The 17,380-nt window shown below is 40.4% G+C and overlaps 1 protein-coding gene across 3 annotated transcripts in view; it reads left to right on the top strand.

The window, feature by feature from the left end:
- Window positions 1-16,454, top strand: part of grip2b (glutamate receptor interacting protein 2b) — a 90,132-nt gene extending 73,678 nt beyond the window's left edge. For 2 of the 3 annotated variants that reach the window (XM_017036945.2, XM_017036944.2), the window contains exons 7-25: window positions 808-953; window positions 1,076-1,223; window positions 1,906-2,075; window positions 3,946-4,101; window positions 4,253-4,405; window positions 4,493-4,679; window positions 7,608-7,753; window positions 8,109-8,189; window positions 9,812-9,875; window positions 10,049-10,194; window positions 10,749-10,893; window positions 11,021-11,160; window positions 11,380-11,574; window positions 11,753-11,909; window positions 12,102-12,216; window positions 12,294-12,471; window positions 12,591-12,769; window positions 13,252-13,398; window positions 13,662-16,454. In XM_017036945.2, coding sequence (XP_016892434.1) covers window positions 808-953; window positions 1,076-1,223; window positions 1,906-2,075; window positions 3,946-4,101; window positions 4,253-4,405; window positions 4,493-4,679; window positions 7,608-7,753; window positions 8,109-8,189; window positions 9,812-9,875; window positions 10,049-10,194; window positions 10,749-10,893; window positions 11,021-11,160; window positions 11,380-11,574; window positions 11,753-11,909; window positions 12,102-12,216; window positions 12,294-12,471; window positions 12,591-12,769; window positions 13,252-13,398; window positions 13,662-13,820 — 2,812 coding nt within the window. In that variant the 3' untranslated portion in view covers window positions 13,821-16,454. The remainder of the gene's footprint in view (window positions 1-807; window positions 954-1,075; window positions 1,224-1,905; window positions 2,076-3,945; window positions 4,102-4,252; window positions 4,406-4,492; window positions 4,680-7,607; window positions 7,754-8,108; window positions 8,190-9,811; window positions 9,876-10,048; window positions 10,195-10,748; window positions 10,894-11,020; window positions 11,161-11,379; window positions 11,575-11,752; window positions 11,910-12,101; window positions 12,217-12,293; window positions 12,472-12,590; window positions 12,770-13,251; window positions 13,399-13,661) is intronic. The other variant, XM_025060259.1, reaches the window with a different exon arrangement.
- Window positions 16,455-17,380: the final 926 nt, after the last annotated feature.

Genomic DNA, 17,380 nt, shown 5'->3' with positions numbered 1-17,380 from the left:
TTTCCATTTTAGTGTCAGTTAAAACTTTTAATCAGACATTTTTTTGTTGTTTTTTTTTTTTCTTTCGTTCTTTCTTGCCCTGTGAAATTTTAAATACTCTGCCAGTCTGGGATGGCGTTGTTAAAAAACCTCCAGGGCGATTAGCAGCTTACTTTACAACTCCTGGCTGCTCCAATGACGGCTCCCTGTTACTCACACTCTGGCATCATGCATAAAGCATCTATCAGCTGTCGAAAACGGACACGGGCGTTAAAGTTTGATCACACTAAATCTCCACTTTTGCAGGATGCCAGGAATGATTGCTTGATATCTGTGTACTGTATTTTTAGGGCTCTTCTCTGTAGGATGTCATAAAGAAAGGACATTTTGACAACCTTGGCTTCATCTCACATTACAAAACAAACCAGCGTGGAGTCAATCAAATTTAAGGTTGTGTCATTTTTAGCAGCAGCGTCAGCTGTGAGTTTGAAAGATTTTCCGTCTTGTTGGTCCAGGTTTGTGTTGATATTCAGCTTTGTTAGATTCATGTTCTCCGCTCTTCAAGGTACTGAATAAATTTACTCTGTATTTTGAGCTGCGTTTTCTTCTAATACCTCATTCTAGACACGTACTGCGGTGAGAACAACTTACTCTGTTGTTTTCTCGTTGATCTGTGTAAACACAGAAATGACTTTTGTTCGAGGCAGTGTTTATACTGTATACCTGTATATTATATACCTGAAACAGCGGTAGATGTAGAAGCAGCACATTCTAAGGAGAAATGGTTTTTGACACTTGAAAATAAAGTGTGTGTGTGTGTGTTTCCAGAGAGGGGACTCTTCGTCCAGGTGATCGTCTCCTCAGTGTGGACAGTGTCCCTCTGCACAATATGAACCACAGCGATGCCCTGAGTGTGTTGGCTCAGTGTGGACAGGAAGCTCTGTTTCAGATCGAGTATGATGTCACTGTCGTGGGTGAGGGACCGCTCACACACACACACACACACACACACAGTCTATGGATCAGCCGCAGAGAAAAATGATTTGGAAAGACGTTAACTGTTTGTCCCTGTGTCTCTCTGTGGGTTGATGTTCAGATTCAGTACCAAATGGTTCCAGTCCACTGTTGGTGGAAGTTTCTAAGTCTCTTGGAGCGACGCTGGGCATCATGCTGACGTCGACCACTCATCAAAACAAGCAGGTCATTGTCATCGACAGGGTTAAACCTGGTAGTGTGGCTGACAGGTACTAACACGCACACACACGCACATACATAATTAATGCAATGTAATTAATTAGTGATTTAATTGAACAACTGTGCAACACTAGTGGTGAAGGGCACATTGAGAAAAGTACTTTGTTTGTAGAGAATGTAATTTATATGTGTGTACACAATCAGAGTCTGTGTTTCCTTCGTTTGTTTGTTCGTCAGTTCGCTGGTTGATGTGAACTGGCCTTTAATGATCTTGTTTACTGTAGTCTAGTCATGATGTCCAAGAATCACTGCCGTAAAACATCATTTAATATTTTATGACCTTATAAATCAATTCATTATACAGAACACAGTTGTACACTCAGAGAAACTCTCCTGAATTTAAATGGACTCAGCACAGCACTGAACTGTTCTACGATCAGTTTGCTGCGATACTGAGACCAAATGAGAGCTGACCCTGGGTCAGAGGTCAACCCACAAACTCACAAGTCTATCTAATCTATCTATCTATCTATCTATCTATCTATCTATCTATCTATCTATCTATCTATCTAATATTATTGTTACGACGTAAGTTTATAAATGCACAGACAGACAAACTGTTGTTACATTAATTACTTTACCATAGATGTTATATCTAATGTTGTCACCTCTAACCCTGAGTTTGGTTTCATTTTGGTCCTAAAAATGTTGGTCTCTATTGTTCCCCTCCAGATGTGGAGCATTGCATGCTGGGGATCACCTGCTGTCCATAGATGGCACATCCACAGAACATTGTACTGTTCTGGAGGCAACACAGCTGTTAGCAAGCACCACAGAAGTGGTCAAGATGGAAGTACTTCCCTCGCAGCAGAGGAGACTGAGTGGGAAACAGCAGGAAACAGGTGGGAACACTTTTAGGTCAAAAGAGAAAAGAAGCTGAAGACTGTAAACCCTGAAGTTTCATACACACTAGTACACACTGGTACACACTGGTACACACTGGTACACACTGGTACATTGTTTTATGTTTGTTTGATTGTATGCTGGACAAAAGAAACACAATCAAAGCCTTGGGAATGTTAGCTATGATTTAGCAGCATACTAGCTAGCACATACAGAATAAGGAGCATGTTAGTAGTGCACTATTAGGTATTAGCAACTAGCTATTAGCAGTGCGTTACCAGGTAGTACTGTATGTTAGCAGTGTGTGACCACTAAACAAGAACACAGTGTTTTGTTTGAGAGGCATTCTTCACCAAACGCTAACCCTAAGTGAGGCTAACACCCTTAGCCTCACTTCTTCTTCTTGACTTTATCATCAGATCTTAATATTGTCAGTGTCACTGCTGCCACCAATATCATATCATATATATATATATATATATATATATATATATATATGCGTGTGTGTATATGTTTATACGTATACATATATTATAAAAGATATATGAGATAAGAAGGATTGTACTAGACGTATGCACGTGTCAGTGTCTAATAATGTAAACCAGATAATTAAGTTGACTAATGGTCTTCAAACTGACCTTGTGGCCAACATCCCACCACTGTATTAATAGACAGTATGATCGGAGGCCTAATGGTTCATGAGGTGTGATAAACCACTAATGGTGTTTTCTCTAATGCTGTTATATCACAGCGTTAGGAATCATTAGTGACAGTGTCTACGCCTCCTTTTTGTTTCCTTGTCATCTTTCTGCTGCGTTTTACGCTGCAGATACTTGATGTCACTCCAGAGGAGGCGAAGCAGAAACACTGTTTTCACATCCCTTAGATCTGGCTGTAAAGTTGCCCAACATCAGCTCCGCTCAGCTCCCAAATCAGATCAGATGAGAGGACCCTTGTAGAAGAAAACGCTTGTCTGAGAGAATGTGGCAACTCCCAGCTGGGTGTGTGTGTTTGTGTGTGTGTGTGTTGAGGGATTATGTAGTGGATGGAGCCGAGTGGCCTCAAAAGTACCTGCTGAAAAATGCCTCCAGATAAAAGTCATCTTCAACATCTTTCCCAGCAAATTTTCTACCCACAAAATATGAGAGGAACTTTGTGTGTGTGTTTCTGGTATACCTATTCTTGTGGGGACACATTTTTGCAGGTCTCCCATTGAGTGACAGGATAATTTTAGTTTCAAGATTTTGTTTAAACCTAGATTTAGAATTAGGGTCAGATTAGTGTTAAGGTATTTATAAACGTAAATGAGCAAAAGTTGACATACATTAGCTCTGTGGCCCTGAAACGGGGCTGCTTTCCTCACTTTTGGAACCAGTTTGTGTGCATCATGTCTACGTGAGGTCCTCACAAAACAAAACTGTGTGTGTGTGCATGTGTCTGTGACAGTTTGCTGCTGGTGAAATTGATTTGTGATGTTCCTTCCTTATGAACGACACATAAATAGGTTTTTAAGTGTTTGAAAGAATGTCATTGTGCGTGAAAAGTGATGTGTGGACCAATTTCACTGGTTGGATTTTGTTCAATAAAAAGTGTTGATGACAGTGACTTCAAACAGCCAGACTCAGGCGCAGTAGGTTGGAGTAGTACTATAGTACTGACGTGATGGTCAGTTCAGAAAATTGACATTTTAAGTGTGGTGGATTTGAAGGGGTGAGTGAGAGAGAAGAAGAAGAAAAAAGTACCAACATCTCCTCCACCTCCAGCTCACGGCCTTCTCTAGGTAAAGGTGCAGATGGAATAAGTTAACTCTCTGTGTGTATCTGTGTTTGTGTGTGTGTGCATGCACATGTGCACATGTGTGTGTTCTAGTGAAGGTCCAAAAGTCAGACCACGCCCACACCTGGGACCCCTGCGTCAACTTCTGTCACGCCTCCAACTCTGCACTGTGCAACACGAGCTCCACCCTCAACAAGTCATGGACCACCTCCAACAACAACACCATCAACAGCACTGACTACTGCAAGTGTAAGACCACGCCCCTCACTTTCCGCCGTTATGTTTCCTGTTGAAGTTGTGTTGTCACGTCTGTACTTCTCCCCTGTTCTTCTGCCTTGTTAAAAAATAAAACCCTCAGCTAAAGCTTTAGACTTCATACAAATCTCTCTCCTCTTTGCAGCTTTGGTGTCTGCCAGTTTCTCTCCCGGTTCCACAACTACATCAGGTCCCAGTAGCCAAAGCTCCAGCACTCTGCCTCGTCTTACAGTTCCCATGAGTCCACGGAACTCACTGCTCAAGCGACGGCAGAGAAAGAAAGAGCACAAAAGCTCCCGTAGGCTGTAGAGACATATGTCGCCAGTCTGTTCTGTCATTTTTAAGCACATTCCAATTTTAAATACAACTCTGTGTTTGCCTGTAGTATCACTAGCGTCCAGTTCAGTGGGTCCAGGTGGTCAGGTCGTTCACGTTGAGACCGGTGAGGTGGTCCTCACTGGTGACCCCCTCAATGGCTTTGGTGTCCAGCTGCAGGGAGGAATATTTGCCACTGAGACCCTGTCTGCTCCTCCGCTCATCAGATTCATAGAACCTGACAGTTCTGCAGAGAGGTGAGAGGATCATGGGAATTTTGGACCATTTGTTCACAGTAGGAATGGCAAAAATTAAGAACACCTAAATGTTTCTTTGACAGTAGGAATGGCAGAAATTAAGAACACCTAAATGTTTCTTTGAGTAGTGAGGCCTAACGAAGTCTCTGAAATGCTGTCCCTGTGTGACTGGATTGTTGACGAGCCATGTTATAAGGGTAGCTGTGATCTTTTGAATTTGCAGGCGTTTGTCCCCTGAATGCCAACAGGTGGCGCTAATATTTGTTTAAAAAATAGAACAAATAGATTTGTTTTTATTCACATTTGCTAAAACAGTGGTTCCCAAAGTGGGGGGTGAGTCCATCCAGAGAGGTGCACAACACCCTCAGCCAGTCAGTGTAGATATTCAGACCTCGTGTGTGTTTGTTGCAGTGATGGGTTTGAATAATATATGTTAATACTGTGCTGTTGAAGTAACAATAGTGACTAGTGAGTTTCATTACGTCCAGAAACAACAGGTCAAAGTTCAGGCAGGATTTTCCTATAGGCCATGCGGTGCAAAACTGGTTGGTACTGTTGTCTTACAGCAAGAAGTACATCGGTTTAATGTTCTCCCTGTGTGGGTGGGTGGGTGTTACTGTGGCTTCCAATGAGATGGAAGAATGGGGGACAAAGTTAATTGTTCACTCCAAACAGAATTTTGGTGTGAATGGCTGTCTTTTACAACCTGCCAAATATTCATGGTGTAACAGACCCCCATCCTGGCCTGATGAGTGCTGCGTTGGCTCCAGTTCTCTGTGACTCTGAAATGTTGAAATATTAAGTTGTGAACAAAAAGCTGCACACTTGACTAACTTTTAGTTTTGGATAAGAATAAAAGACCAAACTGTAAAACTGAAGACGCCAGTAGTTCACAGACTGTGTCATAAAGCTGGGGTTGAAACACATTTTCAGATTTCTCTGATGACAGCAGCAAGTAAGAGTCATCATCAAGTTAGAGAAAAAGTCTTAACTGCTCTCAGAAGATGAATAATTCACAGAACAAGTGATGCCTTGTGCATCACTTTGAATGCAGACTTTACACGATGACATTTCAACTTAAGTAGCAGCTGTAGGTGATGCCTCACAAAGTTAATGATGTCTCTCGCAGCATGCAGCAGATTTCTGAGGGGATTCAGAGCTGGAGCTGCTGAAGTTGCTTATTTGCTGGTTTATAGTGAGGGCTGCAGGAGCAGAGACAGGTCAGAGGTTAGACACATTTACATTTAGTGGATGCTTTCATGATGTCCATATACACTGTCCGGGTGACCCTCACCAACCATTGTTGTACTCTAGACCAGCAGCAGGTGGTGTGTGTGAGCTCTGAGTGCTTTTATTTTATTTTCCTTAATTATTATCCATATGTTTGTGTTTTATTTTGATATCAAGCTCCTACCTATCACCAATAGACTGTTATCATTACACTTAGGATATTTTGCTGCTATTTAGCTTAGTAGTACCAATACTACTGTGCGTACCTAAACTGCTCATATTCATTTGCCTCCTGGGGAACGCTAACATTAATCCATCTATCTAGTTTGAGCTAATTATTATATGTTATTCTAATTAATATCTCCAGGGTAAATTTTCACAAATTCCTTTTTTGGTTTTTGTGAAAAGCCCATAAAGATGACATATTTGACTTCTGAGTCCATTGTTGCAGTAAAAGAACCATCACAGACTTCACGCTGGCTTCACAGGGCTGTGTCTCAAAAACTCGAAAAAATACAGGCTTCATGAAATCCCTCTTAAAGAAGAACTACTTACATGATTCATGACTTCAATAGTCTGCTTCAACACGCTTGACTCTCCTCCCTCCGGCTCTGATTTGTGTAGCGTGGAGCTGGGTTTAGGAGGGCTTTTACAATGTGTGGATGTTTTCAAAACAGAAATCTTTAGAATCCAAACAGCAGCGCCAGAAGCTGCAGCCGCTAAAAATAAGAAGTGATATGTGACACCCAAGAGGAGGGGTCTACAGCTCCCACTGGCATGGTTGTGTCTCTTTAACGGAAAACAAAAGACATCCAGGCGGAGGTGATGCTCACTCCACCCACACAAGTTTTCTCCACCTTTATTTTTAAACTTAGTGATGGTTTAATATCTAAACCTAACAGAGAACTGAAGCTAACATTTATGTTAGCTTCTTTTAGTGTGCAGTTAAAGCACCCATAGTACATAAGGAATATATTATAATCGCAGCAGTAAGATTTGGACAACACAAACAGAAAAAAAGAAAAATTATCTTTGAAATGTCAGGTTTATTTCATCAGAAATTCAAAACGAAGCAGATTTTATTCTGGTCTGTTTGAACTGTATGAGTTTATGAAGCCATTGGCATTTGTTAAAATACTTTTAGCGTCAAACTTATTCTCATTAATCTAAAAAATAATAACATTTTAAGAAGCACATGGACAGTTCCTGGAGGATTTTATTTTTGTTTCCAGAGATTGTGAAAAGAATCTTCACGACACGGACCGAACAACAACACTTGTATATGAAGGAAGTGGTTTGGTTTGATGTAGTCCCCAAATTAAATAAGAAACATTAACGTCCCATCAGGACAATAAAACTGAACTAATGACTCTGTATGTAATTCTTTTTCTCCTGTCCTTTTTTTTGCTGCAACAAGTTAATGTCTCCAGTGTGGGAGCAATAAAATCTGACTGTTATATAATATAATATAATATAATATAATATAATATAATATAATATAATATAATATAATATAATATAATATAATATAATATAATATAATATAATACTAACTGTTCTAATCTAATCAAGTCTGTTCTACTTTAATCTAATCAGTTTTAATCTCATCCAATCGGTTCTAGTCAAATCTAAACTGTTATAATCTAATGTCATCTAGTGAATTATAATGGTCTCCCTCACCAACACTGTCTTGTGTAGATGTGGCCTGCTGCAGGTTGGTGACCGCCTCCTGTCAATCAATGGTATCGCCACTGAGGACGGGACACTGGAAGAAGCCAATCAGCTCCTCCGAGATGCAGCTCTGACCAATAGGGTGACGCTGGAAATAGAATTTGACGTAGCAGGTCAGTGAAATTAACAAGAGTTTTCTATCTACAAGTATGAATATATGTCCTTTAGTGTAATTGTATTTCATTGATAGGAGCTAATCAGACTTAGCATTACAATATTTGCTAATCGTACAGTCAGTGAGTGTCTGCGGATCAATGAATTTGGGCAACCAGAGGATTTTGGGATCATTTTTTTTACTCTGACCTGTCTGACCTCCTCTACTCCAAACCTCTAACCTCAGATATTGATCTGCAGACTTCTGTTGACAGACACTGGATGTTGTTTTGTTCTTTGAAAAAAAAAAACAATTTCTGTACATCATCCAAAAACACTGGAATTTTTTTGAAAAGGTGTGTGTGTGTTTTACAGAGTCAGTGGTGCCAAGCAGTGGAACGTTTCATGTCAAACTGCCCAAGAAGAGAGGAGTGGAGCTGGGGCTCACTATCAGTGGTAGCAAACACATGAACACACACGTGAAACATGGACGGTCACCTAGAACGCCATCTAATTAGATTTGGCAACGTGTTAACCAGTTAGAAAGAAAGCAATTCGATTTGGGGTAATAGTAATCAAAGGTTCAGAATCTTTCATCCTAAAACTACCTGCTCAGATTTCTGAATGATTAAAAAAGCGCTCCATTTAAACGAATCAAAACGGTGGAGTGCAGGTCAAATATTAAGCCATTTTTACAATATTCCTTTGAGGTATGACACCCCACCTCCCAGCAGGTGGCACTGTAAGTGAGCACTTATGTGTCCTATGTCACTAGTTGCAGTGTTAGTGACACCTCAGGTACTTTTTACCAAAATCTACTCTCCAAAACACAGTGTAATTATTTGGATTTAGTAAATTACAGCCCTGTAGACTTTTTATTTTATTTTTGGGTGTGGTTGTTTTGTTGGGGTTTTTTTTCTTTCTTTGTTTGTTGTTGTTTTTTGTTTTTTTGGTAATTTGGCATTTTATCTTGTATTCTCTTCAATTCCCACTCTTTGTTGTAATAGCTAGATTTCGACTCTAGGGGCAGTCTAGACCAAGGGTGCATAAGCCACCTCTGTAAATGAAGTCTACAGTTTCCTCTTCACTCCTTTCACTTTCATTGAACTGTGAGATTATTATAAGATCTCAAACAAGTACCGACTACTGCAGCTGTGAAGGGTTCATTGCCATCAGTGTGTAGTACTTTATAGTACTGTCGTTATCCTGCCAGTGCGAAGATTTATAGTAATTGTTGATTAAATCCTTCATACATGGGTGATTGTAAAATTCTAGTGCTGCCGTCAACACTGTAATTTACTATCGCTCTGACCTACTTTCACACTTTGATCGTGATTAGTTGGAAACAAGTCTATTAGCAGCGTGTCGAGATTAAGAGTTTTTGTTTATTATTTTCCCTAAAAATAAATCAGTGATAGGTTGACTGTAAATCTGGTTCTGGCTCCATTCGTTTGGAATGAGGAAAATAATCAGTGAAAACAGCAAAACACACACGCACACACACACACAGGCACATGCAGGAGTTTTTTAAAAACGGAAGTCTGTAAATCTATTATTTTAAATGAATAGTTTGGCGGAGAGAACTGGGGAACAGTTGGCAGCAGCAATTTTCTTTGAAATCTGAAAATTAGCACACATGGTCGACGGTGCAATGGCGCCATCTACTGAATAAAGTGATTTCATATCCTGCGTATGGCGTTTGCTAACACACTCCAAAAAAGATGTAGAATAAGGTCAACTATTCACTTCATATTGATCATGGGTTCATGACGTTCAATGAAACTAATATTTAACGTATGAAGCTGATTGTTTAAACTATTTCTAGTGACTATTAATGATTGTTTCTCATTTGTTGAGTACATTTAAATGAAATATTACTATATTTATATACTAATTTTATGCTAAAAGTACAATAAGTGTAATTATAAAATGATAGTATAAAATTCAATAAGTAAGCAGTAAGCAGTAAGATTTGGACAACACAAACAGTTATTATCAACAGCGATGGATGAACCAACTGCAGACAATGACAAATGATTTACTCGTGTTGCTAACTGTGATGTCATCTTCCTCCACAGCCAGTAAGAAGCCAGACGAGCCCCTCATCATCTCTGACATAAAGAAGGGCAGCATGGCTCACAGGTAGCCTTTATGGTTATCATTCTATTTCTATTCCATACTATTGCTCCCTGACGGTGGTCTGCAACCCCAGAGAGGTGCTGTGGAGGTTTCGGTTAATGAGACAATTTTTAAGAAGTTTTTTTCCACTCCCATCATCGTCATCATCATGCTTCATCATCTCCACACCTGTACAGAACTGGGACGCTGGAGCCTGGTGATAAGCTGTTGGCCATCGACAACATCAGACTGGGGAACTGCACCAGAGAAGATGCAGAGCAGATCCTGCAGCAGTGTGAAGATCTGGTTAAACTGAAGATCCGGAAAGATGAGGACAACTCAGGTATGTGTGTGCGACGGTCGGGTGGGCTTAGATTCGACTGGAAAACACAACAGTCTTTTCTGTCCATTCCCACTGTGTATTTTCATGAGAACTCCTAGAAACATGTACTTAAATCTGCCCATTGTGACACCAACTACACTCATGTCCCAGCTGAAGTTCAGACATGGGTGAGAGCTCATCGGGGTCGCTGTGGAAAATAATAAAATACTCTTCCATTAGGCAGTAGCAGATAGCCATAGAAACTGAAAAAGCGGCTTCAACAGATCTTCCTGTGTGTCTTTCTTCAATTCCTGCGAATTTATCAGTGTGGAGTACAACTAAACAGGCCCGGGTCAGAAACATTGTGGGAGAATTTAAACCAGAAGATTTGTTCAGTGTTGTGCTGTGGGATGGGAAACACTGGAGTGTAATGTACAGATTATATAATATGATCCCAGATGTCAAGTAGTGAAGCAACAGTGCTTAAAGGAATTCATTTATCATTTGTAGCTTCTAATGAGAGCTGATGCCTTACCATGACATGAACGTGTGTGTGCGTGTGTGTGTGTATCCAGATGAGCAGGAAACGTCAGGCAGCATCATCTATACTGTGGAGCTGAAAAGGTATGGAGGTCCTCTGGGTATTACTATCTCAGGCACCGAGGAACCTTTTGACCCCATCACCATATCTGGACTGACCAAGAGAGGTCTGGCAGAGAGGTAAACACACTCTCTCACTCTCTCTCACAGGACAGTAGATCGCCATGATGAAGAATTTTTAATGTTGCTGTACGCTTGCTTAAATCCCTGTGTGTGTGTGTGTGTGTCTGAATGTGTGTATCTCCAGGACAGGGGCGATCCACGTCGGAGATCGGATCCTGGCCATCAACAGTGTCAGTCTTAAGGGAAAACCTCTGAGTGAAGCCATCCACCTGCTGCAAATGGCTGGAGAGACGGTCACACTCAAAATTAAAAAACAACTTGACAGTAAGAATTTGGTTTTTTGACTGTTGTTTTCTTTGTCAACAGTAATACTAAACTGGTGGAAGTGGAAGTGTGAAGCTAGCTCACATGCTAATGTTGTTTTCCCTTTTGCTACAGAAATTACTAAAAGTCAGAAAGTTAGTTTTGATTGGACTGAATCCTCAACACTTTGACTGCAGTGATGTGAAACAAAGCCAATTTCTGCTCCTTTAACTTTTCCAGATGTGGAAGGGAGGAAAGCTGCGGAGCCAGACGACACAACAGAGAACGAGCTGAGTGACCCTGACGAGGATGATTTGACAGACAGCCAACAGAACAATAAGCTTTCAGACATTTTCTCCACCGCTGTGCCCAGTGTGGACTCTGCTATGGAGTCATGGGACGGCTCAGGCCTGGACGCTGGTTATGGCAGCCAAGGTACAGTCTGAGTTTTTATACTGAAACTAAAGAACCGACTGGTCTCTATGGAAGCAAACATAAACAGTCTTCTTTTCTCTAAAACCATCAGACAGATGGTTACTGGCCACTTCACCAGTCCTGATTCACTACTACTTCAATACTAAAATTTACTGAATCGGTTCTGCGCTCTTTTTAGGCACTTACAACAACCAAGCAGTAGGTGTCGCCCTCCATCCTCACGAGTGGTGTAGTAACAAACAGCAGCGCAGCAGCACACCACCTGTTGGACAGAGGAAGAACTACCCCTTCAGTGATGGGGGCTTCAGTGAAGATGACTGGGACAAAGCACCAAGGTTGGACCTCAAACTTGATTTTATTTGTACAGCCAAGCTCTCTCATTTGAAAATCCAGATTTGGAAATTGAAAAAAAAAAGGATATTAAAGCCCTGACATGCAGATGAACCAAGACTGGACTTGTAGTTCTATGTTTTGTTTATACAGTTTTTTTTATTTTCTATATCTGTGTTTGTTTGTCTGTGAGACAGCTTTGTTGGTCAACAGTCAGATGCGATCCTTCTGGATCCAGATGACAGTTTCTGGTGTCAGGCTTTGGAGGATCTGGAGACCTGCGGCCAATCAGAACTCCTCAGAGAGATAGAGGTCAGCTTACATTCAGCCTCACTCTACTGTATCCATCATAATACATTCATTTGTTATAATTTTTTATATGTGTGCAGGCGTCCATCATGACAGGAACAGCCGTCAGTCTGGGTGTAAACAGCATGAACAAGCCCCCACCTGAGCCCATACTGAGTCACAACAGGATGAGTCCTTTACGAAGGAGTTTCCTGCACCACCAGGGCACTCACCTCCACCAGGGCATCCACCTGCACGAAGAGGCCAATCTCCACCATGGTCGGCAGAGTAAAAGTCACTGACAAAATGTCTTCTTTCATATTTCTGTACATATATGTAACACTTAATTTATGTTTGTTTTTTTTGTTTTTTTGCTAAAACACTCTCTTAAAAATCAGACCCCGAGCTCAGTTTCAACCAGGAGGCCTGTTTCCATCAGGAAAATCACGCTTCCCTCCTGCTTCACGAGTCCAAGCCCAAAGCCTCACTCAGAGCCTCAGAGAGAACGTGGGAGTCTCGTCGAATCAAAGAGGAAATGCAGGGTATTTTGTCTCCAACGCCGCTGGAGCTGCACAAAGTGAGTTCTACCTGCTGACCTCCTTCTGTGAGAGACCACAGGCTGTTTTGTCTGAGAAGTCAAAGTTGTTTGGTCTGCAGGTGTACGACAGCCCTGCAGGCAACTGGAGCGTTTGTCACATTCAGATTTCTGACAGATCGCTCTGCAGCAGCCGACCTGACATCAGGCAGACTCAATCAAACATGTTTTTTTTTTGAGTCAGTCATATCTGAAGTGGTCTGGAAAAAAACCTGTTATTTTCCAGCCCGGGATCAATAAAGTGTATCTATCCAACTGGTCACTGACCAAACTGCAAACTTCAGCCAATGAAAAAGAGAGGGTGGGAGACAGGAAACACCCCAATCGGCAATGGGCAGTAGCAAAATATGGAAATAATGTGAGAAATTCAGGAGACATTTCTGGAGCCGTGGGAAGAGTACCAGTGTCTTCAGACAAACTGCAGAGTTTGATGTGTTCACTTGTCTTTGGTTGTTGTGTTTCAGGTGACGGTGATAAAAGACCCAGAGAGCGACGACTTTGGCTTCAGTGTGTCTGACGGTTTCCTGGAGAAAGGAGTTTATGTGAACATGATCCGACCTGATGGACCGGCCGACCGAGCTGGGCTCAGACCCTACGACAGGATACTGCAGGTGATGATGGAACACTGTGAAACTACAAACATCATGAGGAGGACGAACAACAAATCTGTAGAGAATAGTCAAATATTAACAGCAAACGATTCTAAAAAATAAATAAAACTAAAAGAAACTGTTGTCTGGGTATCATCTGGGTAACATCTGCTGGAGGAGGTGATGTTGTGTATCTGATAGAGGGCGCCAAACCATAAATAAGTGTGTCTTATACATGTTCCTGCCCACAGTCCTGTCCTTTTATCGATTCTGTGTGCACACAGGTGAACCACGTCAGAACCAGAGACTTTGACTGCTGTCTGGCTGTGCCTCTCATCACTGAGGCCGGGGACCGACTGGAGCTGGTCATCAGCCGTAACCCAGTGTCCGGTGACGACCTGGAGGACAACAACAACACTCTGGACCACACCCTGGACCTGTAACTCTGTTTGCAGACACTCACAGAGGTTAGAGAGATTCAACAATAACAAATCTACTGTCCCTGGTCCAAAGTCACAATAATTCGTAATAAATGTATCGTGTGAAGCTGACATTTATAACCACAGGTGTCGACTAACAACGATCCCAAAGTTAACATTGTCCGTCAAAACAGGATAATCATGTTTAGAGGAAAGTCGTGGTTGATATTTTTATTTGATTTACTGAAGTCAACAAAGCATTTCACAAACCCTCCGTGGTGCCTGCGTGGACCGCCGAGGTGTTGCACACCCCTCGTTGAAGACAACAACACTATACTGTTCATACACGTAACCCGGAGAAATCAATGTAAAATACATAAAATCTACAGTCAAACACAAGTGCTGCTGCAGCTTTGATGCTGGTGTTTACAGGCCAAAGGTGAAAGCAACAATACGGTGTTTGTGGACCAGAACTGGCTCTTAGCACAGATCATGTAGGCGGTCGCCTCAGAAAAGAAAAAGTTACAAAAAGCAAATTACAATGGGAGCCATGGGGGGGCGCTAAACCATGACCTCGCCCCAGGCACTAAAACAGTCAGAGCCTTCTCTGGTGTGGACTAAAATGTGAAACAAATGTGTGTGTGTGTGTGTGTGTACAACATGCAGTGAAATATGTTGTAATAATTGTATAATAGTATTAAAAACACAGTGATAATATTTATTCACTGTCTTTTGCACATTACAACTGAGACTAAAGTCTCTGACTGGAGGAAAAAAAAACACATTTTCATACTGTATCTCATGAAAAAAGGGACTTGAACATTTCCAAGCACCGACTGTACTACAGTATGAAGCAGAAGCACACTGTTGATAACCATGCACTGTAAGTATTTTAGTGTCTTACACTTATACTGTCTGTTTATTCTTATGCAACCCCTAAAAAATCCAAAAGTTTTATATCAACAGAAAAAGGCAAAAACAAAAAACTGAAAGAAGAACGCCTTCCAAACTCTGTGTTTTGTTTTTTACTACATGTGTTTACACTGTGTATTTATGTACTATATGTACAGTATGAGTGGATGTGGTCAGTCATCAGTCCTATGCATTTCTGGGTTGAAGTTAAACCCAGATCCTGTTCTGGAAACACTTTTAACACCAAATAAATCATTTTAAGATAAAAAAATTGTTTAAATTTTAATATAACAAAAAAAAAACTAAATATTTACATTCAGTTGGTTTAAAATATAAATGTTCAAACTTTTATATGGAATATTATGGGCAGTTTCTGCACCTTCAGAAAACATTAGTGTAAAATCCAACTGTCAGATTTCTCTTTTTTTTTTAGCCAGGACACACAGATAACATTGGCTGCAATTGGAATATTTGATCTTATTGATTTATATGTGGATTAACTGATTTCCAAACATTCCTGCAACCCCACCCACCTACGAACCTACCATGGTAGATGGGGCCAAAACAACACATTCGTAACTTTATTTTAAACACATTCTCCTTGAACAAATGAGATACTGTGGCACAAATTGAAAAGTTATGTGAACTTGTTATTTCAAATTATTTTGAAATTTGTATTAATTCAAAAGTATAGTGATCAGATGCTTTCATCTCCAGATCTGATTTGCAAAAGCTGCTGATTAGATTGAATCAAGGTTTTTGTTTTTCTTTGGCCTTGACAAAAAAAAGTGTAATAATTACCATTCTTGGTCACATGACCTCAGCAGTGAGCTTATAAATGTTACTGGGGTTTTATTATGAGATGTAACATCCACTTACTGCACAAAAACAAATTTAATAATAGTGGTTCTCAAAGAAGGGGTCATGTCCCCCAAGGGAGCACATAACTATTGCGAGCGGGTCCATGCAAAGAAAATATCAATATTCATCATTTCTTGTGTGCACTTTATTTTTTACCATGAGAACAGACACTTTGGGAATTACTGTAGTGTGTTTATAATAAATTAGAGTGGCTGCACTGGAGCACCACAGATGGTTTAACCATAGAACTATTTCCAAACAGAGAGGGGCAGAGGCTTTGGGAACAACTGTGTAAGAGGATACACAATTCCCAAAATTCTTCCATGTAAAGTCATCTTGGGAATTATTCATGTAAAACATTGTATGACATCACGCTGAGTACAATGAACTGTATTTTTGCTACTGTAAAGAATCTATTCCAGAACTTCCAGACATCTGTGGCTGTTTTAAAACAGTGACGTCACACAAACCCAAACACAAACAAGCAGTTCAGTTGTTTAATTTTTCTAACTTCATTTTTAATGCAAACAAAAAAAGCCAGGTGTTACAGTAGGTGTCCAAATGTCTGGTTTCCTAGTGAATCCCCTTCCTTGTATATTGTATGCGACGTGTTTACACTGTGTGTTTCTTTCTTCTTTTTTTTTTTTTTTTTGCAGATGGTGTAAAGTACAATATAAAATAGTATTTTTATATCAAAAACATTACTCTTTCTGAATGCTGGCAAGAAAACGTGAGTAAAAAGACGAAAAAACGTGTATAAATGTACTGTTGTTTCATTTCTTTTATTCTCGGTGAGTGAGACGAAGAGTGTATATTCTATACTTCTCTTTTTGAGAAGGACGTGTGAAAACATCAGAGATGACAAAAATAAATTGTCTAATTCTATAAGGCGTTCATGTCGTTACTTTAATGTTTGAATATTTCTGTCTAATTTGAGTTATAGATTTAGAACAGTAAAAGAGTCGATACGTCAGAAGATGCACACGGTAGTATACAGTGGATACAGTTTAGTCGAATCAACATTCTAAAAAGTACCTTAAGGTAGTTGTCAAACTTCAGTTTTCTAATTTTAATATGTAAGAACTATTTTTCACTATTAAATAAATCACAACAAAATAGAAACGCACCATGTTTCACAAAAATGTGATTTGATTCAGTTTTAAAAGGAAGTAAAACAAAAATATCTGTCTATTGCAACTTTCTCGTGTACCTTGAAAAGTATTGCTTAGTTTAGTTTAGTGTATTTAAATACCAGACTCTGGAAATGCCTCCATGTCTGAGCTACATGGAAATCATTTCTGTTTTATAAATAACAGTCCATGTTTATGTACTGTGTATAATACTGTGTACTTTACCTTCTGCTGGCTTCCATATAACAGGCCCAGCACACACACACACACACACACACACACACACACACTAGTCTTTGTGTTTTGTGAGCACCTCACACAGACCCATGTTTATTCCCTAATCTCTAACATTAACTGTTCCAATTATGATTAATCCTAATCCTTTCCTCAGCCCAAATTTTATTCCTACCTCAGTTGGGACGTGCAAAAGGCCCCGCAACTCCAAGAGTCCCAAAAACAAAGGTGTGTGTGTGTCAACTATCATGTCCCCACAATATCAGGATCACACACACACACAGAAAGAGAGAGAGAGTGCATTCCTGATCCGTTTCCGACACAAACAAACGCATGAACATTGACAGCACATGTTGAAAAGCCGTTAACACTGAACCAAGGAGTTCCTTCAAAAACACAGACCAAAACAAACAGACGTGGACGTTCGTCTTCTATGAAAGTAACAGT

This window comes from Cynoglossus semilaevis, chromosome 11 (assembly GCF_000523025.1).
Source record: "Cynoglossus semilaevis isolate Cse_v1.0 chromosome 11, Cse_v1.0, whole genome shotgun sequence".
NCBI classification, from domain to species: domain Eukaryota; kingdom Metazoa; phylum Chordata; class Actinopteri; order Pleuronectiformes; family Cynoglossidae; genus Cynoglossus; species Cynoglossus semilaevis.
The sequence above is the reverse complement of the archived record's forward strand: the minus strand, read 5'-3'. Positions and strand labels throughout refer to the sequence as shown.